Source organism: Gossypium hirsutum, chromosome D01, assembly GCF_007990345.1.
Source record: "Gossypium hirsutum isolate 1008001.06 chromosome D01, Gossypium_hirsutum_v2.1, whole genome shotgun sequence".
NCBI lineage: Eukaryota > Viridiplantae > Streptophyta > Magnoliopsida > Malvales > Malvaceae > Gossypium > Gossypium hirsutum.
The window spans coordinates 16,188,314-16,213,832 of NC_053437.1; the positions used below are offsets into that span (position 1 = coordinate 16,188,314).

General features: G+C 34.0%; 2 protein-coding genes and 1 long non-coding RNA gene across 6 annotated transcripts; 2 read left to right on the plus strand and 1 right to left on the minus strand.

The window, feature by feature from the left end:
* Positions 1 to 86: 86 nt before the first annotated feature.
* On the minus strand, positions 87 to 4,148 carry LOC107922536 (pentatricopeptide repeat-containing protein At5g42310, chloroplastic). Of its 4 annotated transcripts, none has more exons than XR_005909387.1 (5): positions 2,211 to 4,127; positions 1,521 to 1,673; positions 1,349 to 1,420; positions 681 to 888; positions 87 to 453 (listed from the first exon to the last, which is right to left on the minus strand). XR_005909387.1 is itself a non-coding variant. In XM_041087193.1 (4 exons), exons 1-4 carry the CDS (start codon positions 3,978 to 3,980, stop codon positions 754 to 756), a joined length of 2,106 nt encoding a protein of 701 aa, XP_040943127.1. In that variant the 5' UTR covers positions 3,981 to 4,148; the 3' UTR covers positions 87 to 753. The 4 variants fall into 4 exon arrangements, 2 of the variants coding, with proteins under 2 accessions (XP_040943127.1, XP_016708109.2); XR_005909388.1 differs by having other exon boundaries at positions 681 to 864; positions 2,211 to 4,125; XM_041087193.1 differs by having other exon boundaries at positions 87 to 864; positions 2,211 to 4,148.
* A 547-nt stretch (positions 4,149 to 4,695) lies between these two features.
* On the plus strand, positions 4,696 to 9,907 carry LOC107921083 (uncharacterized). Its single transcript, XR_001690929.2, has 2 exons — positions 4,696 to 4,964; positions 8,238 to 9,907. It is a non-coding gene; the product is annotated as an uncharacterized lncRNA (long non-coding RNA).
* A 7,297-nt stretch (positions 9,908 to 17,204) lies between these two features.
* Positions 17,205 to 24,593, plus strand: LOC107922050 (pre-rRNA-processing protein TSR1 homolog). The gene is made up of 22 exons (XM_016851882.2): positions 17,205 to 17,549; positions 18,632 to 18,752; positions 18,854 to 18,930; positions 19,003 to 19,080; positions 19,168 to 19,299; positions 19,521 to 19,571; positions 19,675 to 19,806; positions 19,896 to 20,018; positions 20,170 to 20,247; positions 20,510 to 20,602; positions 20,675 to 20,797; positions 20,916 to 20,999; positions 21,575 to 21,673; positions 21,789 to 22,001; positions 22,164 to 22,239; positions 22,652 to 22,755; positions 22,839 to 23,098; positions 23,189 to 23,275; positions 23,350 to 23,580; positions 23,741 to 23,819; positions 23,931 to 23,994; positions 24,121 to 24,593. The coding sequence occupies exons 2-22, from the start codon at positions 18,662 to 18,664 to the stop codon at positions 24,234 to 24,236; spliced, it is 2,391 nt and encodes a 796-aa protein (XP_016707371.2). The 5' UTR covers positions 17,205 to 17,549; positions 18,632 to 18,661; the 3' UTR covers positions 24,237 to 24,593.
* Positions 24,594 to 25,519: the final 926 nt, after the last annotated feature.

Below are 25,519 nucleotides of genomic sequence, written 5' to 3' on the forward strand. Positions count from 1 at the left end.
TTCAACATATATAAAAAAGAAACATATTCAGATTTAAAGTTGCGGACTGAGATAAAAATTTTGCAAAAGTTGCACTCGCTACTATATGCAGGCATCCCGAAGTCGGATTGCAACAAATATTATTTCTATAGATAAAACAGCAGAGGTTAAAGTACATTTTGAATGTTGTTTTTTTTTTCTATAGAATGTTTCTTGTTTTGTTATATATAATACACAAGATACAGGCAATCAATCATATTGTTTCTATTTTGAGATGGTGAAAAAAATGTTCAACAAAAATGCAAAGAGAAGAAGAGAAGGGGGGAGGTGTCATCATGTCATATGTATAATAGTCCTAATGTATGGTAAATGTTCCTCATTCCAAGCTCCGGAATACAACTCGTGGGGTTCAACCACTCCACTGAGTCACACAAGGATGACCCTGGCCAGCATGGCAGCATGAATTGATGGTTCCTGCAAAACAGTTTATTAAGGAAAACAATTTACTGGATATAGAAGAAGATTATCATTTTATTTGCTATAAAGTGACATGGGGTTAAAAAGTACCCACTCACTTCTCAACTAAAGAACACTTTATTGTAGGTTCTTTTAAACGAAGTAACTTGTGAGCAGAAAACAAGCTTATTTTCACGATGGAATTATACAAAATGTTCATACATCAAAAGATCATGTCTACTAACCTCAAACTGATAACTCAAACAACAATTTGTTCAGTCATGACTTGCTTTAGCCATATGGATTATGGATTGTCAACTATGACTTCACTGCCTGCTTCATGTATCTCAGAGCAGACCGCAACATTGCCCTAGCTTTCCTATCAGGACTGCAACCGGACAAAATCATCTCTTCATATACAGCTGGGACCTTAATCCAAACCACACAGAGTATCTTTAAATAACAAAACACGGATGTTACAATTGTAAATAGATGATGCATGCAATGCATTATGTTAAGAGCAACTGATGTAGAAGCAGAATTGATCAGACTAATACCACAAATCTGTTTGATCTTTCAACGTTTTTTAGTGGACAGGAAAACTAGAATAAATGTTGCTATATGCTACAGAAGAGAGGGGAGGTGTGAGGGATAGTCAGATCTCGGTAAGATGCAAGTTTATAGTTGTTTCAGTAGATGGTGACTTACAACCGAGATTCAAATCTCCAATAACTATAATCAAATGACTCAACATAGTCATATAGGGAAAAAGAATACAAAAACAGCAAAAAGCAAAGCTAGCATGCAACTGATCCAAATGGCTATCTATACAAAGGCACAGAAAATATTATTTGTGATGCAGAAAAGCAGAGGGCTATTATCTCGTTCTCATAACAGGAAGGACACGTTATACCTTATGAAACTTGTCAACACGGATAAGAGCTTTCATAAGTGTGGTATATGTCACAACGTCTGGTTTCACACCCTGTATATGAATTGAACCAGATAATAGTGTCATAATTATGACCTAAAAGAATAGTACCAATAACTTCAAGGCAAGCAAACGAAGGTAACAGGGTACTCACGTTTTCCTTCATGTATTGCAACACAGCAAATGCCTCAACATCCCTTCTATCCTCACCAAAAGCATTTATCAATGAATTGAGAGCCAAGAGATTAGGCTTCAAGCCATCTGCTCCCATAACCCTCAATGCGTTCATTGCTTGCTCAGATAAACCCTGTTTAAAAGCAAACAAAAGATGATAAAGGTATGCTACAAGCATCTCAACCAATAGAGTTAGCTCTAGCTAAACCTCAAAATTAATGCTCTGACATGCCAATAGAAAATGCAGTCTTTGTGCCAAGCAGATCACTAGACTAGTACATTTTGTTTTCGTAACAACATAGACCCAAATAAATCCTTCCCAAGCATTTGACTCACTCCTCAAAGGTACACCTGGTACGCTTTGCCCAACAGTTTCCTACTAATCAGGAACCACACACGAGAATTATCAAGATACAGACCATATTGAAGAGGACCAGAACTGTTAACATATTCATATACTATGAGCTTACCAACTCATGAAGGCTTTACGAATAGGACACATAACTCCGCCTCCTAGTGGCGGAGAATATATAAACATGTTTTTAACCAAGACAGCACCAGCTAACTCCAAAACCATCAAGTTAATTAAAGAATGCATGATCAGGGTTAAGTAGGACACTTTGGCCTAACATGAGAGAATGAGAACTGAAACAATGATAGCATAACTTACCCTTTGTGCATATGCATTTATCAAGGCATTATACATGGTTGAGGAAGGTTTTAATCCAGCAGACTTCATGAGCTCCAAGCACTCTATGGCATCACTGAACCTTCCAGACTTTCCATAAATATCTACAAGTGTGGTATATGTCACAATATTAGGCAACAAACCTTCACCCTGCATCTTCCCCAACAAGCTCTTAACATCGTCCCATCTCTCCTGCTCTCCTAATGAATTTATCATAATATTATAAGTAGTTGTACATGGTGAATACCCTTTTTCTTTCATTTCCTCAAACAATTGCTCCGCTCTATCATGCCACCCTGCTTTACAATGGCAATCTATTAGCGTATTCCAAGTAACAGTATCTGGCTCGATCCCCTCTGACAACATACGATCAAAGGTGGCCATGGCATGATCAAGACAGTTATACTTCCCAAAAGTATCAATCATCACATTATAAAAATGCCTATCGGGTTGTATCCCATTACTCTTCATTTCCTTCAAAACCTGAAAAGATCTTTGCCACTCTCCTTTGTTTCGATAACTTGCTAAAATCCTACTATAAACAAAAGAATTCGGCTTCACATTATTGGCTTCCATCTCTTTCAATACAATTCTTGCACTCTCCCATCTACCGGCATTGGAATAAGCATCAATTAAAAGACTATATGTATGCTCATCAGGAGAAACCCCACTTCTCTCCATCTCGGATACAACTAATTCTGCATCTTTCAAAGAACCTGATTTCACATACCCTTTAAGAAGCGCATTATAAGCTCTGGTTCTAGGCTTCAGTCCACTTCCTTTCATTTCCTCAAAAACAGCTTCAGCCTCCGCAATCCTCCCACAACAACCTAAGGAATAAATGACCGCCACAAGAGTAGCCGTTTTCGGGCTCAACCCAATTGCTTGCGCCATAGCTAAAAACTTTAGAGCCCGGCTTGGATCATTCGCTTTGGCGAAACCAACGATTATATCATTCAAAAGGTGCCCATCGACCTCAATTCTATCACACTCAATTTCTCCATAAAGCTTCTGTAGAAGAGATGAATCAATCTTGTTGTTCCTGGTAAGCGATTGAATTATCAAGCTGTAATTCACGAAATCAGATTGGTAACCATCTTGACGCATTCTTGACATAAGATTAAGAGCCTTCTCGAGATCGTCGTTGCGGGCGCACGCGTTGATTAAGGCGTTATATGTTAAGGGAGTAAGGCTCTGCCTCTGAGAGAGCAAAAACGCTTCGTACAGCTTCTCGGAACGACCAAGCGCGTGGATTAGAATCGAGTAGAGAAGCTCGTAGGAGAAACAAAGGTTGTGTCTCTGAAGCCACGAAACGACAGCGTATGCTAAGTTGATAGAAGAGGAGGAGGACGAAGAAGAAGAGGCACATAGAGATTTCAATAGGGAGTGCCAGAGTGGAGCAGGTACCGCGCGATATGACTCGGCCAACTGGAATTCAATAGGGTCGAGTGAAGTGGGCGAGGCAGAGTCGGAGTCCGAGTCAGACGCCAAGTTGGAGCGGGAGAGGTAATTGAGTAACGGAGTGAAGTCGTAACGGCGCTTGTGAAGAGAAAGAACATCGTTTTCGTCGTCATTTTCATCACCGTACCTGTCTCTATCTCTCTCTTTATCAAATGAGAGAGTGATGGAGGTTTCGGCGGCGGCGGCAGACGTGCAGAGGGATGTGTGGTGGCTGAAGTGGAGGCGAATGATCGGTGAAGATAGTTGGATGGAAGGGAATCGCACGGGGAGGGTGGGCGGCAGCAAAAGCATTCTTATTTCTGATTCTGTATTTCAGCGTCGTTAGCGTTAGGAATAGGGAGAGTGGAGAAAGCTGCTTTTAGTTTTATCGGTTCTTTTGACGGTTAGTTTTGTGGTGGTGACCGTAGCCAAGCAGATTTTTCTTTTTTCTCTTTCAAATAACAAATTTATTTATTTGATGTACAAAGACATGGGCTACAGGGGAACTATAGTAAAATGTGATATAGCCAAATCTACCCATTAGCCCATTTTGTTATGGGGTACACCCTCACTCTCTCTACTCCAACCAGTTTGGATGTTAATTTAACGTTGCTTTTAAAACATTGTCCTGGAAAATTTTGGTTTAAGGTTGTGTTGTATTATTATTATTAAAAAATATTTTTTAAATGATGTTGTAAAGTAAAAATATATCTTTAAATAATATTTAAATTCATTAATGTTATGAAATTTTAATAATAATATAAAAATGATTTATTGTAACTCATTATTAATATTTTGACATATAAAATATAAATTTTAAATATTTATAAGCAATTAATATTAATTATTTGTAAAAATTTAATTTGAATATAGGATTAGTGTCTGAACTTGACAATTATTCTCACATTAGGGCTTGAATTAGACATGATCATGGGTTGGGCCACCTGGCCCGAAGGTCCGCCCGAAAAATAAGAGGGTTTGGGTAAAAATATAGACTCAAAAATGAGTTTGGACAAAAAACGAGACTCGTTTAGAAAATGGGTCGGGCCTCGGATAAGACTTTTTCGGCCTGAGCACGGCCCGAATTATATACTAAATATTTTATTTTATTTTTAATCATTTTTAATTTTTGTGCCCTCCTCCCCCTTATTCTCAATTCCAGAACCAAAATCCCTAAGCTCCCCACCTCCACCGATCCAGCAATGTTGTTCGTCAGCGCCGCTCACCACCTTCATCTCCACCTCCCACCTGCTTCCTCTGTCACTGGCGCCCACCTAATTTCCTCAATCGACTCAGGTAAGAAATCTCCCTTTCACTTTCTTTTTGTTTGGTCACCGAGCAAATGAAGGAAAATTTTGTGTTTTGATTATGTTTTAGTATCGTTTTGTTTGGTCACCTGAACTGCACCTAATTCGAATGGAAACTAAGAATTTTGTGTTTTGATTATGTTTTAGTATGCCTATTTCATCTCTTCCAAAAGTTCATAAGCCTTATCTAATAGGCCAACTATACAACAGTGGTTTATCAGAACACTATATGTGATGAAATTTGGAGCAACACCCTTGGAACCCATTTGTTCTAAAAGTTCAAGGCTTTTTTCGATTTTACTTGTTTTGTCGAAGCCATCCATCATTGCAATGTAAGTCACCACATTAGGATAGCACCCCTTTTCTTCCATCATTAACATAAGCTTATATGCCTCATCTGTTTTACCAGCCTTACATAGGCCATCAATCATTTATGTGTATATACCAACATTAGGAGCACAAGAATTTTCAAGCATTTTGGATAAGACTTTTAAAGCAAGGTCTATCGTTTATCTTTAAACAACCTGTCATTAATGAATTGTACATATAAATATTTGGACTATAACCATGCTCAGAAATCTTGGAAAACACCTCTTATGCTTCGTCTAGCTTTCCGACCTTGCAAAATCCATCAATAAAAGCATCATACACAACTTGGTTTGGCTTACAACCAACTACTGACATGGCTTCCAATAAATCGTGTGCCTCTTTGACCTTGTGAGCCTTGTATAAACTATCCACTAAAGCTCCATATGTGAATACATTTGGTGTTTCGGCATCACTGTCAACCACTTTAAAATATAAATCTACATCCGGAATTTCTGTATTAGTGCACATTCTAGCATAAGTCTGATAGGCTTTCTCAATTACAATGACCATCAATCAAAGTTGTATATGTAAGAACATTTGGAGTGCAACCTTTAGACAACATAATCTCGAAGAGTTCATCAGCCTTGGATACATTCCTTGCTTTAAGATAAGCATGTACTATAGCAGTGTACGTCACCACATTAGGGGCACAACCACCCTTTGCCATCTCATCGAACCAATTATGTGCTTGTTCAATAAGATCAGCTTTACAAAAACTATCAATTAAAATAGTCTATGTATATACATCAAGTACGACGCCATTCTTTTTCATTTCCCCGAACAATAGAAAAGCCTTTTCTACTTTAGAGGCATTACACAAATAAGCAATCACTTTGAAGTATGTACTAGTATCAGGTATAAAGCCATTATGCATCATTTCATGAATAATGTTACATGCTTTCTCAAATTTCCCAACACCACATAGACACCTGGAAAAATTGCTGACATTGATCTTATTTAGTATAACTCCAGCAGCAAGCACTTCACTATAAGCGTTCTCAGCCAATTCTAGCACATTTGAGCTTGGTAACTCATCATTCCTGCAAATGTTTGTGATTGTTGTGATTGTTGTGATTGTTGTTGACCAGATGTGCTTCGAATGTTTGTGATTGTTGTTGACCGGAATGGAGGGCTCATTTGCTGACTGTTTGTTTTCTATGTACACAAACTAGCTACATTTGGTTTGCATTCATTGCATCTTCAACGCCAGGGGGACTTTGCATTCTAACTGGTTACTATTTACTGCTAAAAATTTTTATATTTAGTTCATAACATCTTGTTTTGTCTTACACCAATAATAATTTATTTTTATAAATAACAATTTATTTTTAACATGATAAGTTAAAATTTTGATCAACACAAGTTGAAATGAGTTTCTTAAACACTAATATTTTCGCTAAGTAAACAATCTAATATTTAAATTAACGTTATTTTTATAAAATTTCAAAACTTAGAGTTGTTTTGGCAATATTTTTGTTATATATAATGTTTAGGGGCAAGCTAAATTCAATAGTGCTAAGTTTTAGCTTGAATTTGATTCGAAATTCAATATTTAACTTCAGACTTAATCGAGTTTATCAATTTTCATACTCAAGATTAGGGTCATGAAAAGCTCAATTAGGGTCATGAGTTGTTCGAATCGAGTACTAAAGTGTTCGAATTTGACTCAATCAATAGTTCAAGTTGCTCGAGTTCGAGCTCAACTTAATAATTACCAATCAAATTCAAAGTTTTTATTTCGAATCAAATTTTAATAGCTCTTGCAAACACCAATATCTTATTTACACCCTTAAGCTCTTTCTATATAGTAAGGTAAAAAAATAATTTCATAATATAAAAAATTATTAAAATGAAAAGCTTAATTAAGCTCACAAACTAATTGAATCAAGTACTAAAGTACTCGAATTCTGCTTGATCATACTTGAGCTCAACTCAATAATTATTGTATCGAATTCAAGTTTTTTTCGAATCAAATTGGAATAATACCTAAACACCAATATCTCATTTATGTCTCTAATTATATTACTTTTATAAATTTCCATTATTTAATTTATTTGAAATAAAGTTATATATAGAAGACAAAACTAGCTTGACGTAAAAAATTCAAGTTACCTCTGTTTTGTCGAACATATTCAAATGTAAGGTTGAATATCTTTAAATTATGCTGTTGTTTACTTCAATGTCATAACATCTTCAATGCCAAGATCTTCATCTATGGTCTTTACTAATGTCAAAGGACACTTCACTTTATTTCCTAAAGTTGAATGGATGGGGGAAATGGATTTAGGGACTTCATTGGCACATTCCCTACCTTAAAAAGCCCCACTTATCTGATTTGGTTTTTATTTTTTATTTTTATGAATGTATTTATATTTGGTATTTATGTCTAAGTTATATTTGAACATGAATATATAATACGACATCTTTATAAATTAATATTTGTTATGTCATATCATCATGAGCAAAAATTAGATGCAGAAACATACTTGAATCCATTTATATGTTGAAATCCTTGAACGTTGTGGCTTTGTTATTCCAAATTAGCATATAAGTATTTTAGAGAAAATGACGCCTTTTTTTTTTGTCTGAAGACGAAATGTTGGAAAAGTTATGTTATATGTAATTTAAGGGTGATAACATTAATATGTATCCTTTGCAAATTAATCTTAATTTCTATTTAGTTCATCATGAATTAGAAATTAGTTACTTTATTATCTAGTCATATTCAGCATATACTTTATCTGATAACTGAAGTCCAGTTAATCTTAACTGTACTAGATTGGTTTTAATCTGGGCTAATATTTTATGATAGTAAATAATAACATGGAATAATTCCTATATTATATACAATTGTTGAACAATTATATAACCTTTTGGTTTATTTGAATTTCAGGACTTGAGTTTTTATGACTATGGCTAGTTCGAACACTCCTATACCTATGGATGATGTGTTTAATGAGTATGAAAGTACTCTCAAACGTCAAAAGTCTACCACCTCAAAGGTGTGGGATGAAATGACAAAGCTTGAATGCAAGAACAAAAATGAATTAAAGGTACAATGTAATCATTGTAAGAGTATCTTCTCTGCTAAATCTTCTAGTAGAACCTCTCATTTGAGATGTCATCTAAATAACTGTTTGAAAAAAGTTAATAAGGACATCACTCAATACACCATAGCCACTAAACCATCATTAGGAGGTGGTCCATCTATAAAAAAACTACAAGTTTGATGCTGATGAGTGTCGTCGAGCTGTTTCTACTTTTCTAATGTGTGGCAAGCATTCATTTAGGACAGTTGAAGAACCGAGATTTAGATACATGATGGGAATTGCTAGTTCTAATTTTAAGAATATAAGTAGATATACAGCTGCTAGGGATGTCCTAATGTATTATGCAAAAGAGAGAGATTATGTCAAAGAAGAGTTGGTTAAAGCACCTAGTTTAATTTGTCTAACTTCTGATAATTGGAACTCAGAGCATACTAATGATGAATATATTTGCATTACTGCTCATTGGGTTGACAAAGATTGGAAGCTACAAAAGGTAATCATAAGGTTTAGAGTTTTATTTCCTCCGTATGATGGTTTGAACATAGTGGATGAGCTAGTTTTATGTTTATCTCAATAGGGTATAGATAAGAAATTTTTTAGCATCACTTTGGATAATGCTTCTTATAATGATGTTATGATTTTTTGTCTTAAAAATTGTTTTCATGCGAACCGAGCTATTTTGTGTGATGGTGTTTTTTTTTAAGTTAGATGTTGTGTACATATATTAAATTTTATAGTTAAAGCTGGTTTGGAACTTGCTGATGATGATGTTGGTAAGATACGAAATGGAATTAAGTACATAAAAAAGTTTAGAATTCGTAGGAAAAGATTTTATGATGTGGCCGACAAAAGTTTTCATTTGAATGTGACCAAAAAGTTGCATCAAAATGTGTGTGTGTGATGGAATTCTACTTACTTGATGCTTGAATCTTCTCTTTACTATAAAGATGTGCTAGATTATTGGGGCTAACGGGATAAAGATTGTAATAGGTCGAATTTGCCCGGCCCTTACAAAAACAAATAAAATCAAAAAAATTAAAAATAAATTAAAAGTCCAAAAATACAGAAACAATTAAGCCCGAACCTAATCTGACCCAATATCACAAACCCGATTACCTAATTATATTACCCAACACCAGGCCCAAATTACAAACCATTACAGCCCAAATCCCCAACCCGATTGCAGAAACCCTAGCAGCTTACAGCAAGTCGTCGCGCCGCAATCAGGCTCTGCCTTCGCACGTGCGCCACCGACTCCAAGCCATGCGCCTCCAGCTGGTCTCTGCGCCATGCCATGTCACTGTACGGCCTCCGTACACCTGTAAAAACTCACAGCACACAAAGAGGCAGGAAAATAGGGCAGAGAAAAATGATGTATTTTGATTTATTTTTTCTTTTCTTTTCAATTCGGCTATATAAAAAGCCATTTTCAATATTTGTAAGGAGGAGGAGGAGAACCCTCAGGCATAGGGTATCAAATATACGCAGAATACAAAAAAAGAAGGTTTTCTTTCGTTCCGTTTTCTTCTCTGATGGCTTTTCTTTCTTTTTTCGTTTGTTGTTAACCTCATATATAAATATATAGAGAGAGCAAATAAAAAAAAAGGAGGGAGTTAGAGGACTTATTTGGACGCCCTCGGATTCGCACGAAAAGGAGCCGAAAAGCCCTTTGTGGTGAGGCTCCGACCATCGTTCATGGTGGAATTGCGGCGGAGGAGTGGCGTAAAGAGCTAGGGCCGAAACCCTGGCAGAGAGTTTACCCCTTTTTTTATTTTTTGTTGATGCAAAATGTTTTTTTACAGAAACTAGGTTTAAATAATGCATTGATACGACGTCGTTTTAAGGCAATGACACCAACGCCAAAACGGCACCGTTTGGTCCCTTGACCCGCGCGTTGACCTGACCCGAGGGAAGGATCCGCGCGTTTTGGGTCTGATGGGATTATTGCGCGAGCGACCCTTGGATTTTTGCATGTTCTTTTCAAATCGATCCTTTTTACCTTTTAATTTTTCCCCGCGTTTTTAATGATTGTTTCATTTTGGTCCATGTCACTGTGCTGCGTTTTGGGGAAGCGGGATATTTCCCATTTGGCTCCCTCCGTAATTCGCGAATTGCAGTTTGACCCTCCGTTTCTTTTAAATCACATTTGTGGCCAGTTAATTTTGTTATGTCTGCAGTTTTGTCCCTTTTGTTTTTTACTATTCAGTAATATTATTATTAATCTATTATTATTAATTTATTATTATTATCACCATTATTACTACTGATATTATTATTGATATTGTTATTATATTAGTTTGTATATTTAATTGCCATTATTTACGTATATAAATTATTTTATGTTATTATGTAATATTATTTTAGGTTTTTAATATTTTTATACAATATTATTTTATATCTATATACAACTTATATTAAATCATTTTATTAAAACATATACGAGTATATAATACATTATTACATCATTTTATTTATCTATACATATATATAATTTATTTTTAGGACCCTATTTTAATTTATTTTGTTTATTTCAACTTTTGTATATATTATTATATATTTTTACTTATTCCTATATATATAATTATTGTCTTTTAAAAAACCCTACTTTATATATTTCGCTTGTTCCAACCTTTTTATATATTATTATGTATGTATTATCATTCATATTGTTATTAAAATCCTCATTTCACATGTATTATTTATTTAAAATTGACATGTATTTTAATTTACTTCTTATATAATATTTACTTTTAAATTTATTTAGAGACTATTATTTTATATGGTATTCATCTCAAGTTCTATTTTTAAAACATTTCAAATCTTCAAATTAGTTTCATTGTGCTTGTGATAGACTTTGATATCTTTAATTTTTACATGCTGGTGCTAATATTTACATGTGATATGTGATTATGGGTGTTATGTACATTATATCATTTCGTTTGTGTTGATAGATTACTCGAGTTCATTAGCATATTTTAGGATTATGAGTTATCCTTTCGCGTTGTACATTATCATTCCATCGCATTTTATTTGCTTAAAAGGTTACGTTTCACATTTTTTTTAATATCAAAATCATTTTATACAAAAGCCTTTCAAAATAACGCAACACTTGGAGTTCAAAATCCTCGAAAAGATTGTATCCTAACTTACTGGATTCTAATCTTTCTCGGGAACTAAGAAACCGAATATCCCTTTTAATTAAAATATAAATGAAAAGACTCATTCTCGGGAATTCGATAGGTGGTGCCCTAACTCATTGGATATGCCATATTCTTTTCTTGAGATGAGGATTCTTCTAACAAATAAAAATAAAGGCAATATTTGATATTTAGGAATTTTGTGAAATCAAACCCTAACTCACTGGGTTTTGATTTTCTAATTTGACCCAAATAATCCAATATCCTTCTCAAAATGCATAGGTTTTAAAAGTCAAACTTAATTTTGAGGATTTGAAATGTTGCACTCTAACTTACTGAGTGTGACAATTTATTTCCTTGAAGTAAGGGAGCCTTATTATCCAATTCATTTTATTCAAGATAAAAGGATCGTATTTTAAAATCTTTTCAAAGTTTCGACACTAAGATATTAAACAATTGATTCGGTATCAATTGTGGGCGTTACGAGGGTGCTAACCCTTCCTCGTGCGTAACCGACTCCCGGACCTATTTTCTCAAATCTCGCAGACCTAAAATTTATTTTTAATGGTGAACCGATCACACCTTAATAAAATATCGGTGGCGACTCCCATTTTCATTTTCAAAGTCGATCCCCTTTTTTCCAAATATAAAAAAAAATGGTTTCGACAAAGATTATTAAATATTTGCGCTTTCTAATGAGGAGCGGAGAAATGTCGCTATTCTTTGCAAATTTTTGAAAGTATTTTATGATGTGACTTATGTTTTTTCTAGTTGTAATTATCCAACGACTAATCTTTATTTTAGAAGGGTTTGAAAGGTTCACAAGGTCTTGCTTGATACACTTAAAGGCCCTCATTCTTTTTTAACTCCAATGGTTAAGTAAATGTAAGAGAAATTTAATAAATATTGGGCTGAATATTCACTAATATTGTCATGTACTGTAATTTTAGATCCTCGTTACAAGTTGAATAGTGTGCAATATTGCTTTACTACAATCTATGGTATTCATGCTTCAGATTCTGTTGAAGGCATTCTTAGCAATCTTAGACTCTTGTTTGATGAGTATGTTAAGAAATTTAAATTCACGTCTTCCTCTTTGGCTGAAAGTTCTAATATTTCGGATAAAAATCCTGTTGATTCTAGTTTGCATCAACATAATGTAATCAATGCTGATTTTGGGGGAGATTTTGATGAGAGTAATGATTATAAATGATATTTAAATGAATCTAACACTAAGAGTGAAAAGTCACAGTTGGACATTTATTTGGAAGAACCGAAGCTTGAGTTGAATAGTCAAATAGATGTTTTGAATTATTGGAGCAAAAGTTTAGTTCGATATAATGAGCTTTCATTATTGGCTTGTGATCTTTGGACAATTCCAATATCGATTGTAGCTTCCGAATCGGCTTTCAGCATGGGTAAAAAAGTTATCACACCTTTGAGAAGTTCACTTAAGTCAAAAACGGTTCAACCCGTTGTTTGCTTTGATGATTGGATGCGAGCTAAGGGATTTTCAACATGTAATTATTTTTCTCGTTTTATAGTTGTAATTTCATAATATTTTTATCACTTTTGATTATCTAATTATTTATTCTTATTTCATGTTAGAAATTGGTTGCAAGAATGATGATGAAGATGAGGACGATGAGGATGATGTTTCTTCGATTGCTTTTTATGTAACCTTTCTAATTGTTGACAATTTAATTTAACTTACAATTTATAGTTTGTTATAAAATTAAATATGTTGATTGGTTAATGTATAGATATTTTTGTTGGTTGATTATATTTTGCAGGTTTTTGGTGTTGTTGGTGATGTTGTTTTTTGTGTTATTTTGGTGCTACTTTTTGTGGTGTTTTATTGTTGTTTCGCAGCTATTTATTATGTTGTTCCGTTGTCGTTTTTAATATTATTTGAATATTGTAGAACTTTTATTTTATTATTAATTTTGTTATTATTTTAGTTTTAACTTGTTTCAATTTTAATATAACCACTTTTTATTATATTTTCAATTTGTGTATTATTTTAAGAATAATTTTAGTATCATTTTTTATTTGTTTATTGTTTTAATATTTGTTTTTATGTTTTTAAATGTATTTGATTTATTATATTTAAAAAAATTATTTAATAAATAGTCTAAAAAATTTAATATGCTCGGGCTTGGACAAATTTTTAGGTCCATATTTCAGGTCAGGCCGGGCCTAAAAAATGAGCTTAGAATTTTGTTTAGGCCTGACCCAAACCCGGCCTAGCTCGACCCTTGAACACCTCTAGCCTAAACTTATTTTGGGTTCAAGTTAGACCTTAAACTTAGCAATTGTTCACGCATTAGGCTTGAACTTTTCTTGGTCTAAGTTAGCATGTAGGCAACAAATGCATATACATATGTAAATATATCCCTCCACCACACCAAGATCTCCGAAGAGGCAATGGATACTTGATGACCCGCAACAAATGTTGGATCCCAAATGACATATCATAATCTCCACATCGTCAACAAACACATATAGAAATGTGCATATGACATTATTGGCATGTCAATTGTATCCCAACCTTTCTACTAAGTTTAAATGGGCATCAACCATTCATATACCATACTCTCATTTCATTTCATCATCAATTCGTACAGTCCATTTTCATATAACATAGTTCATATTATATTCATGTCACATATCATATACAACTTATGTCACACACTCTTTTACACCATATTCAATTCAGTCAAATTTCTCGGCATTCAATATCATTCAATAACAATTATTTTATATGATAATATAAGTTTACCCCGATAGCTATTCATGCAAGCAACATGTAAATGTGTGTGTGTATATAATGATCTCGAATAATAAAAGTACAAATCGTAATTACTGTTACTACTCTAGAACTCTCGTCTTTTCTATCTCTCGTGATGGCTCGACGTCACCTTTAGCTACGTTCGATAATTCAATAAATAAAACAATATTAAATTTTATTCAATTCACATTCAAATACAAAGTCAAACATATTTTGTATTTTGTTAAATTTAGTCCTTATACTCGGAGCATGCGTATTTTTTTTATATCTAGCATCGGATCAGAATCCAACTTCACATTCTCTCATTAGGGAGCCTATACTCTTTATTCATAGCATAATTTCATGACATGTTCTTCATTTATTCAATTTAGTCCCTAATATTACAAAGTTATCTAACAAGCTTAATTAGCTCTACAAATTAGTCCTTTTTACAATCTAAACTTGCTGACTATCAATTTCTTCGAATTAAACCCAAAATCGTCAATTTCTCTTTAATGGTAATGATCTGTCGTAATTTGATATGTCAAATTAGGCTCTTCGTTACACTTAATGAGCTTGTTTCCTAGCAAGTTATATGTTTTTGTCATGTTTTTACTTAGTTTTAATTATTTGCACAAATAAGTTATTATTGTGCATTTCATTTGGGGCATCTAATAAAGTTGATGGATGATGTAGGGAGTCCACAGTAGCTGAAATGGAGCAAAAACATCATCGAGAAGGGGGGTATCACCATATCGAAGTATGAAAGTTGTGATACCCCTGACAGTGTTGAAACAATGAGACTCATATCCTTATCTCCCATAGTTGCCATCATACCCCTAACTAGGCATTGAAATACCATTCACATCAGACACAAATTGATCTTCTAGCCACCTGTAGTTATTATTAAACAATGAAACCATTAAAACATAAATAAACGACGTATCCGCAAACCTAGTTTTCACTAATTATCTCACTAACAAAGCATGCAGAAATCAACACAATTCAACTTATCACACACAAATCTCCCTGACAATGATGCTAGCAACTTGATCATGCATGTTGGTGTTTGTAGTTCGAGTAGAGAATTAGCACAAAATATAGAAACAAAAAACGACTTCTATGAACAGGTCAGTTGTAGTATTTATGTGTTACAACGAAACACGAGAATTAATCCGATAAAATTAAGTGGTCAGTTGATATCTATGTTGCTAATTAACTCTCGGGTTAGAGATATAAATTGCTTAAACTCCTAATTGGTCTAATTTTACCTTTTGGTCACTATTTTACCCAATTAGACGATTTAGTCTAATTTATTTCTCGACCTCACTAGACAAAATTGGGAAAATCGAATTTGTTCACAACAGAATCTCCCCTTGGTCTCACCTAACTAAATGTTCCCTAGAGTCATCAATTCCAAGTTTTGAAGCTTATTTGATTTAATTCAATTTTACAATTTAATCTGATACAAAAAATATATTATTCATTTTTCTTTTTAATGAAGATAACTTTATTAACCATGTATGATTGTGTAAAATGCGAAAAAAATTCTATTTTTAATAGATTTTGGGATCAATTTTAATTTTTAAATTTCTTTCAAATTTTTTTTAGATAAACATTTTTTTAATTAACAATAAAAAGTAATTTTATTATAATTCATGCTAAATGAATTTTTTATTCTAATTGCGATTCATTATATGAACCTTATATTAGTTTTATGAGTTTTAAAAAGTAAAACAAATTTAAATAGTTTAGCATAAATAAATTTGACAATAATTTGAGACAATATTTTTATCAAATAAAATATTGAATTATAAAATATATAAAAATTATAAATCGATTTAAGTTTATTTATAATATTATCATAAAAGTAAATTTATACAAAATTATAAAATAATTTTAATATATTTTAATTAATACATACAATTAAACTCGTGCATTATCAAATAAAAAAACTATTCTTTTAATATTAATAAGGATGATGTGTCAATCAATTTGACCATCTACTTGTTACAAATTAAACAAATGCGACATTGGAAAATTTCCATTGTTACCTTGTCATAGAATTCTGAAAATCGAAACCTTACTATGAAAAGTTTATATTGCAATAATTCCCTGCCACTTATGCTTAAAAGGAAAATTTCCTTCCTTTCTATCATTTAAACCATGGAACTGAAAAAAAGAAGAAGCCCAAATTCTCTTCTTTTCTTACAACATGTTTCATTCATGTAAATTACTTTAAAAACTTTTAATTTTTTTTTCTAGAAAAGTTAGTTTTTTTTTGTTTAAATAGTTTTTTTTTTAGGTTTGGCTGGTTTAGATTCTGTTGTCTGAGAACAGTGGCGAAACCAGGGGTTGGTAGGGATTTCGACCTCCCTAAAATGAAAAATTTTCTATTTAGACATATGTATAATTTATAAAACTTCAAATTAAAAATTATAAAATTATATTTTGACCCCTAAAAATGCTAAAAAATTAATTTAATCATTCAAAGATTATAAATATATTCTAATATCGTGAAAATGAAGGCTTCCAAGTAATGTTTTTTGCTGTTTCATTTTTTCAATTACGAATCTAGCCTCGTTAAACAAAATTGATTTAGGTTTCAACTCAATAAAAATGATTCAGGGTAAACTACTCAAATAATTATTTAAATATAAAAAATTTCATTTTTGGCACCTAAAATAAAAAGTTTACAATTTAAGCACTTAAATTACATATTTTGATTATTTTAGTTACTCTCGTTAAAATCACAAATAATAAATTAACGTGACAAATAAAAAAATTAATAAAATAATAAATTTAACCCTCAATTTTTATATATTATATCGATTTATTTATAATTTTAAAAAATTAACCATCAAAATTTATAAAATCTCAAATTACAAACTTTTATTTTTTTTGCTAAATAAATATTTACCATATCCCTCAATTCATTCCCCTTCCTCTTCCTCTTCCTCTTCCCAATCCCTAATTCCCTTTCCCTTTCCCAATCCCTAATTCCCTTTCCCCCTAAATGCAGCTCACCACCTCCAGTGCGATCTGAGGTACCACATCGTGCTTTTCGCTTCTCTGCCTTCTGCAAATTCTGCAACCTCAGTTCCCCCACCCACCCATTCACTCATTCACAGGGACGACACCCCCATCCCGCTCAGTGACCTCCAGCGCCGCTGCCCGCCCGTCTCCCGCTTCCTCTGTCAGCTTCTCCGCTCCAGCCTTCAGCCGTCGCCGTCCCACTGGTTTGCTCGGTATATATGCACCATACTTCCACTGCTGCTTCCACAGTTCATATATTTTTGTTTGTTATATTAATTGAGTTTTAAATCTTGTTAATTACCGACTCTGTTTGCATTGGAACACATGTGGGAAGACTGTTGTGAATGGACAGTCTATGTAATGTTGTGATTGCAAATGGAATTGCCTACTTTTGACAAGCCAAAGTCCTAAACTGTTCTTACTTTATGTTAGATGTTACATGAACTATGTAGTTTTTTTTCATGCTATATAGAAGATTAAGTGGTAGTGGCACATTTATGCTTTATTCTCATTGAAAAAATTAAAGCTTGCTAAAAACCTGATTGATGAGGATTGTGTTGTAAAATGCTCAGCTTGAAAACACAATAAGCAATTTGGTGGAAGAAAGATCGGAAAAGAGGAATGTGAAAAGAGAAGATGGACTAATTGTTAGGTCTTGAAATAGTTATAAAGCCACCAGCTATTGTCTAGCATAATACTAAGCTGTTTAGTTATAACCAGACCAAATCATATTAGTTACATTTCATAATAACAAGTCCAAGTTGAGTTTCTTGTGCAAGCAGTGCCAGAAAGTACTGCCTGCTTCTATCAAATTGCTGTGGAAATTATATAAGAGTGATGGTTCAGTTGATAAGTTCTATGTAACTATAAATTTGTTTACTGTGTATAAATCTCAGCTTTATTGTAAGACCGTGCCATCATTTATCCTTTTTACCTTCATCACACAATGGTATTCTTAAAATTGCTTTAATCCTTGTCCTTATTGCTTAGTCAATTTTTAGGGAAATATTTATTTTAATGTTTTTAGTGTATTTGATATTCTATATTTTTAAAATTTATTTTATATAATATTTTTGTTCAAAAAAAAATACCGGCCGGGCCCGAGTTTAGCAAATATAATTCGTGCCGGGCTTGGACAAAAATCTAAGCCCCTTTTTTGGGCCGGACCCGGGCATACCAATTGGGCCTAAGATATTGTTCAGGCCCTGCCCATGGACACCTCTAAGCTTATCCCACCACTGCCAACCCTGAACTTAACTTTGAGAGGTTTTGAGCTATTTCCCCTACTATGCAGGAGTCTGTTTATCCCACTGTCTCGATCAGCATGGGAGGATCTCGAGCTCAAGTCAATAAGCCTCACAAAACTCGTTTCTCCTCTAAATCTTCTAGGAACATTCATAAAATCTCTCACAAAGGTTGTCCTTCTCTATTCAACTTCAATGGTTCAGATTTATATATATATATAACTATGATTTTGTTTTCCCTACTAAGGATTCTTTGTCTTTTGGTGATTTAGACAAGAACCGGACTGCAAAATCAAACCATAATGTAGCGCAGGGAGCCCGAGCTGCTCGGCTTCAGCGAAGCAAGATGGTGAGTGAGAATAAATTTGAATATCTCTCATGCTTATTATCTCACACTGGACATTGCTATTCGATTTTGTAGCTAAGAGAGCAGAAGAAGGAAGCTCTTTTGAAAGAAAAAAGGGCTTCAAGTGGATCAGCCGGCCCTCCCCGTGTCATTGTATGCCTTTTGTATAAATTAATTCTTCCCATATTGTTGCTTCGAGTGCCTATTTTTTCCCCCCCTAAAGTCTTATTATTTTTACAGCTTCTTTTCCCTCTTTCCGTATCTGTGAATGTAAGTTCACTTGCTGAAGACATTTTGAGATTGCTATCAGCAGATGTTGGCGGAGCTTTTTCATCAACAGTAGTTTCTTCAGAGTACAAACTGCGAGCAACAGTAGGCGTTACTGCCCCTGTTTTTATTTCATGTTATTAGTTAGAGAAAGCTGCTAGTTAATATTTCAAGCTCAGCTTTCTTTTTGATTTGTCAATTTTGTGGTGGATATCATTTTATCATTCTGTGAGGTTCAGTGTAATATTATTGAAAGATGAGCGCTTTATCCTTGATCTTAAGTGCAAGAATTAGCAACCTCTTAATCGTCAAGTTGTTCTGTCTAGGTACTGCATGCTCCTCATGGGGACCTATTATCGTGTATGGAAATGGCCAAGGTAAAAAATTGTCTACATCTTGGTGATATATTGTGTCAACCTCATTTAGTAACCCTCTTTCTTTTTTTTTCACTATAATGGTCAGCTGCCTGTTTAATTGTAGGTTGCTGATTTGATTGCTTTTGTGGCATCAGCCACTGAACAAAGCACATGTGACTATATTGATTCATTTGGAAGTCAATGCCTTTCGGTGTTTAGGTCTCTTGGTTTACCAAGCACTGTCGTTTTCATTCGTGTATGTTCTCAGTTCATGACTATATATGGTTTTTATACTTGTGACCTCTCTAAGAAAGCAAGTTCTGAGGTTGAAGTTTTTTCCTCCAGGATCTGCCTACGGAGCTTAAAAGACGAAATGATGCAAAGAAGATCATTACTTCCGGCCTTACTTCTGAATTTCCAGAGGATTGCAAGTTTTATCCCGCAGATACGAAGGACGACTTGCACAAGGTGATATTCTTTGCAATGAGTTTTCTTTTTTTGGGTTTAACTGATCAATCCGTGAATTAATCAGATTGAGATGGAATTGAATAATGATTGTGTTCCATTTATTCACTTTTTTTCCTGCTTCTAATACTCTTTACTGATATTTTGATTACAGTTCATGTGGCTTTTTAAGGAGCAAAGACTCACAACACCGCATTGGAGAAATCAACGGCCTTATCTCATTGCTCAAAAAGTACTTCTAAATTATTGCAATTTTTTTTATGAATTTTACATCATTAGGAGTAGCATAGATTGTGAGGAAACTTTAACGAAGGTATTTTTGCAATGTAAGTCTTGGAGATGTTCACCTATAAAAAATCTTAGTGATAGGTTGTACACAATCATTTTTGGATGGGCGGTTGTTCAATCCTTTTACAATCCATTAATTTTTTTTCATGTTACTTGTTTGTGCCAAAACCTTTGAAGGTAAAATTTTACGAACTGCTATGTTTTAGGTTGATATGGTACCAGATGACTCCAGTCCAGAGAAGTGTACACTTCTCCTCACTGGTTATACACGTGCTCACAGCCTCTCAGTGAACCAGCTGGTAGTTATATCTCTCTAAGCTTTTGCTTCACATGTATATCTGGTGGTGGCTTCTTACGGTCTTATACATTAGGTTCATGTTTCTGGTGCGGGGGATTTTCAATTGAGTAGAATTGACATTATGAAGGATCCTATCCCTTTAAATGCTAGAAAAGATCATAATGCTATGGATTCTGATGACATTGAAGATGCTGAGGTACGTTTATTTTAATGAAATTTGAACACTATTTCAGAAGCAAGAAAGCCTTTATCTTATGTACTGGGTAGCAATGAAGTGGGTAATGAGCTTTTCAATTTTGCTTCTTCGCGTCCAGATCATTCGTTCCCTAGCTCCTGATCCATCAAGCCAGGAGCCTTTGCTTGTTGAGAATGTTCCAGATCCACTTGCTGGAGAACAGGTAACTTGGATATTAAAGCTTTAAATATCTTGCTCGTGATTTCCTATGATTACTCTGTCATGACTTGGTACTTGCTTTTTGGCATGTAGATCAACAGAGTTACTACTTTGGTCTCCTCATTCTTGTTAAATACTGACTTCCCTGATATTGTTTCATCTCATTTTTCTGCTTCTTTCAACTATTAATCAAATCACTCAAATGTGTTTTTTTGGAGTAATAGTAATCGTCATGCACGCATCAAAACCTGTAGTAAAGAATTCAAGGAATTTTGATACTGAGTATGCTTAAAAGACGAGTATAATTAAATTGAATTGAGACATCAGGAAAACCAAGGGTTGTATTTTTCAAACTTTTGGTTACATATTAGGGTTGTGCCTTTGATAAGATGATTAAGTTGCTGCTTGCCCCCAATCCAATCTACAAAGTACAAACTAATTTTGTGTCTGCTTAGCTACTTTGTAATTGAGTTTTTCTTATTAAATTAGTAAAATTACTTTATAGTGGTATGCACACACCCTTATGCATTCTTCTAGGGGATGTTGGGTGCTATTTATACTGCTGTTTTATTATGACAGACATGGCCCACTGAAGCAGAAATGGCTGAGGCTGAAAGAAATCAAAAGCAGAAGAGGTTGAGAAAGAGAGCTCTCCCTCGAGGCACTTCTGAGTATCAGGTCTGAATTGTCTTGCCAGTTCCTGGGACTCTTAACATTTGCTGTCCACCTTTCTGTTTCTTGTTTTTCATGTTTATGCATAACAATCTATTTGTGACCACTGGCTGCCATTCAGGCTGCTTGGATCGTAGATGATACAGATGGAGAGGATTCTGGCGTGGAGAATGATGGAGATGATGATGAGGATGATGATGGCATGTTGTTGGATGAAGGAGAAAGTGGCTTTCCTAGTCAAGAAGACTCCAATAATCCAGATTTTGAGGAAGATCAAGTTTCCTTGCACTTAAGGGACTCTGATGAAGAAACTGAAAATGATTCAGTGATGATGGTGTGTCTCTTTGATGCTTATGTCCCAATGCAATTTGTACTTGATGAATTACGAGGAAGAGCCAGCTATATGTTTCTGCATATCCTTGCTTCTTGCGGCATTCATGTTGTTTCTTTTTCTCTTAAATATTCTGTATGTGAATGATTTTTTTTATACATGCAGGAAGGGGACAATATGACAAGGGAACAGATAGAGGATGAGATTAAAAAAATAAAAGAGGCACATGCCGAAGATGAGGGTATTTATGTTTTCTGGATGAGTCCTAGAGTTTTTTTCAGAGCATTTCTTATGATTAGTTGTCACATTGTGTAAAGCCAGAATAATCTATATTTGGGGGGGGGGGACACCTATAATTGGAACATCTTATTATATCTGACTACTAAAATTTGACCCTTGTAAGCCCTTTTCTCCTCATAATTGAAGTCACTAATTCTAGTCTTCAAAGTATTAACAAGTGAGGAGAGGGCATGCATATGATAGCTAGTCTGGAGTTAAGTTTTGAATTTTGATGATGAGATTGGGTAACTACTACCCTACTACACCAATGCATGCATTTTTCTCTGAACACTCTTCTCAAATCTTCACAGCCATGTATGAACACCTCTTGTAATGTAGGTGCTAATATACCGTTGATTAAATGTTAATTTCAGAATTTCCAGATGAAGTGGATACTCCACTAGATGTTCCTGCTAGAAAGCGGTTTGCAAAATATAGAGGCCTTAAGTCTTTTAGGACATCCTCGTGGGACCCCAAAGTAATTTATTGTGATACCATTTTGATGAGCTTTGTTTTGGGTTAATATTAAGAAGTTATTAAAAGTTTACTGGTTATTGTTAGGAATCTCTACCTCCAGAATATGCCAGAATTTTTGCTTTTGATAGTTTTGCCAGAACACAAAAGCATGTTGTTGCACAAGCTTTAAAAGTGGAGCAAGAGGGCAGGGATGACTGTGCACCAGTTGGTTCATTTGCTAGGTTTTATATCAAGGAGGTTCCTTTTCATGTTGCTTCCAACTTGTGTGTGGCCTCAAGAACTGCACCCATTGTTTTATGTGGTCTCCTGCAACATGAGTCTAAGATGTCTGTTCTTCATTTTAGGTATATATTTCTCTTTACACTTTCCTGGTTATGAGTAGCAACAATTCACCCTTATTTATTTATTTTTCCCAATATGAATTCTTTTTGCAGTATAAAAAAGCATGATAGTTATGATGCTCCAATTAAATCTAAAGAAGAACTCATATTCCATGTTGGTTTCCGTCAGTTTGTTGCTAGGTAATGGTCTCTTTGTAGCTTACTACTGTCTTGGACCTTTTACCAGAATCCTGAAATCTCTCTGCTTATTTCAGACCGATCTTTTCAACTGACAATATTAATTCAGACAAGCACAAGATGGAAAGGTTTCTTCATGCCGGACGTTTTTCAATAGCATCAATATATGCTTCCATTTCTTTTCCACCTCTCCCCTTGATTGCCCTGAAGAATGCAGCAGGAGCTGGCACACCTGCAGTTGCTGCTGTTGGTTCCTTGAGAAGTATTGACCCCGATAGAATAATTTTAAAGAAGATTATTTTAACTGGGTATGGATTCTTTTGTTGGGTGATAAAAGTTTTCGAAGATGATTTTACTACTGGTTTATGTTTATTCTAGAATTTCAGACTTAAAAGAAGCAATACCTATAAAATGCAAAAGTGATTTATGTAGTTTGGCTATGTTAATTTGGATTATATCTTGATGCAGTTATCCTCAACGAGTATCAAAGTTAAAAGCCACAGTACGATATATGTTCCATAATCCAGAGGATGTGAGATGGTTTAAGGTAGGATAATCTGTTACAAGTGATTTAAAATATTTTGTTTCTATAGTTGAATAGCCAGTGGAAAAATTACTTTTTACATAAATTATATTCTTGATTTGGATGTGGTTGCAGCCTGTTGAAGTGTGGACGAAGTGCGGTCGTCGTGGTCGAGTTAAGGAACCCATTGGTACCCATGGTACGTTAATCATATCAAATACACATATCTTGCTGAATTCCCATCTTTATCGAATATACTTGGGTTCCGGCTCTAGTTTTCGAGGAGAAAGCTGAGTATTGCTTTTTATTCCAATCTTTTTATCAGGTGGAATGAAATGCATATTTAATGGGGGCCTTCAACAACATGATACTGTTTGCATGAGCTTATACAAGCGGGCATATCCAAAGTGGCCGGAACACCGGTTCCCTGCTAATGTTTGATCAGGAGCTCCTGTTTCATAAATGCAGGAGATGCGCTTGCTTGTATTGGGAATGAAGCACCGGTTCAGAAATCTGGACTCCAATTTACCATGCTATATTCTTCCTCTCTTTGGTTTCTTCTCTATTTGGGTTTTCTTTGTCCATTTTGTGAGATGGGGCATTTGAGAACTAATATGATATTTATACAGAAAGAAAAGCTGCAATTTTTTTTGGCGAACAGAAGCTGCATTTTGTTAGTTAGGGCATTTGAAAACAAATGCCATTGTCCATACAGCTAAAGAGAAGCTTGCATACTGATCAGATTTGATTTTGTTTAGTTTCAGTATAATAACATCAAGTGATAAATGATTTTTTTAATAATAACTTTTAAAAGAAATATAAATCGAAACAAAATATTATTATTTAGAAATAGGGTTTATTCAACAAATTTGTACTTGAATTATATTTTTGTTCTTTCTTGATAATTAAAACTTCTTTGGTTGCAAATTATACTAAAAACTATTTTTTTTCTATATCGGGTTTAGTTATAATTTTTTAAAAAATGAACCTCAAAATTTACAAAGCGTCACAAAACTCGTTTCCCCTTTAAATCTTCTAGGAACATTTATAAAATCTCTCAAAAAGGTTACCCTTCTCTGTTCAACTTCAATGGTTCAGATATATATATTCAATTATGATTTTGTTTTCCCTACTTAAAATTTTATGCCTCTTTTGAATGATTATTTGTCTTTTGGTGATTTAGACAAGAACCGGATTGCAAAATCAAACCGTAACGTAACGCAGGAAGCCCGAGCTGCTTGACTTCAGCGGAGCAAGATGGCGAGTGAAAATTAATTTGAATCTCTCATGCTTATTATCTCACACTGGACATTGCTTGATACGAATTGGAGCGGAGGAAGCAGATCATGATCAAATTCAAGTCATTTGACTCAAGAAGAAAAGATTTGGATGTAAATTAAAAGGAAAAAAATCAAATAAATTTAGAAGATTTGATTTAGAAAATAATAAAAAGTAAAAAAAATAAAAAAATAAAGGATAAGTATTTAAAATAATAACTAAATAGTGAATTATATATTAAAATAAAGTGAGAGATGGAACGATAAATCGATGAATATGATGGATAGAAGGATAAATGTCAAATTGAACCCTTTGAGATATAAACCACAACAATCTTAATTAATGAATGAACCCTCCAATAAATAATCCTTAGTAAATGGCTCTAATGAATCCTCCAATAAATAATCTTTGGAAAATTAAAGGGTGAAAAATGAATTCTCACGACC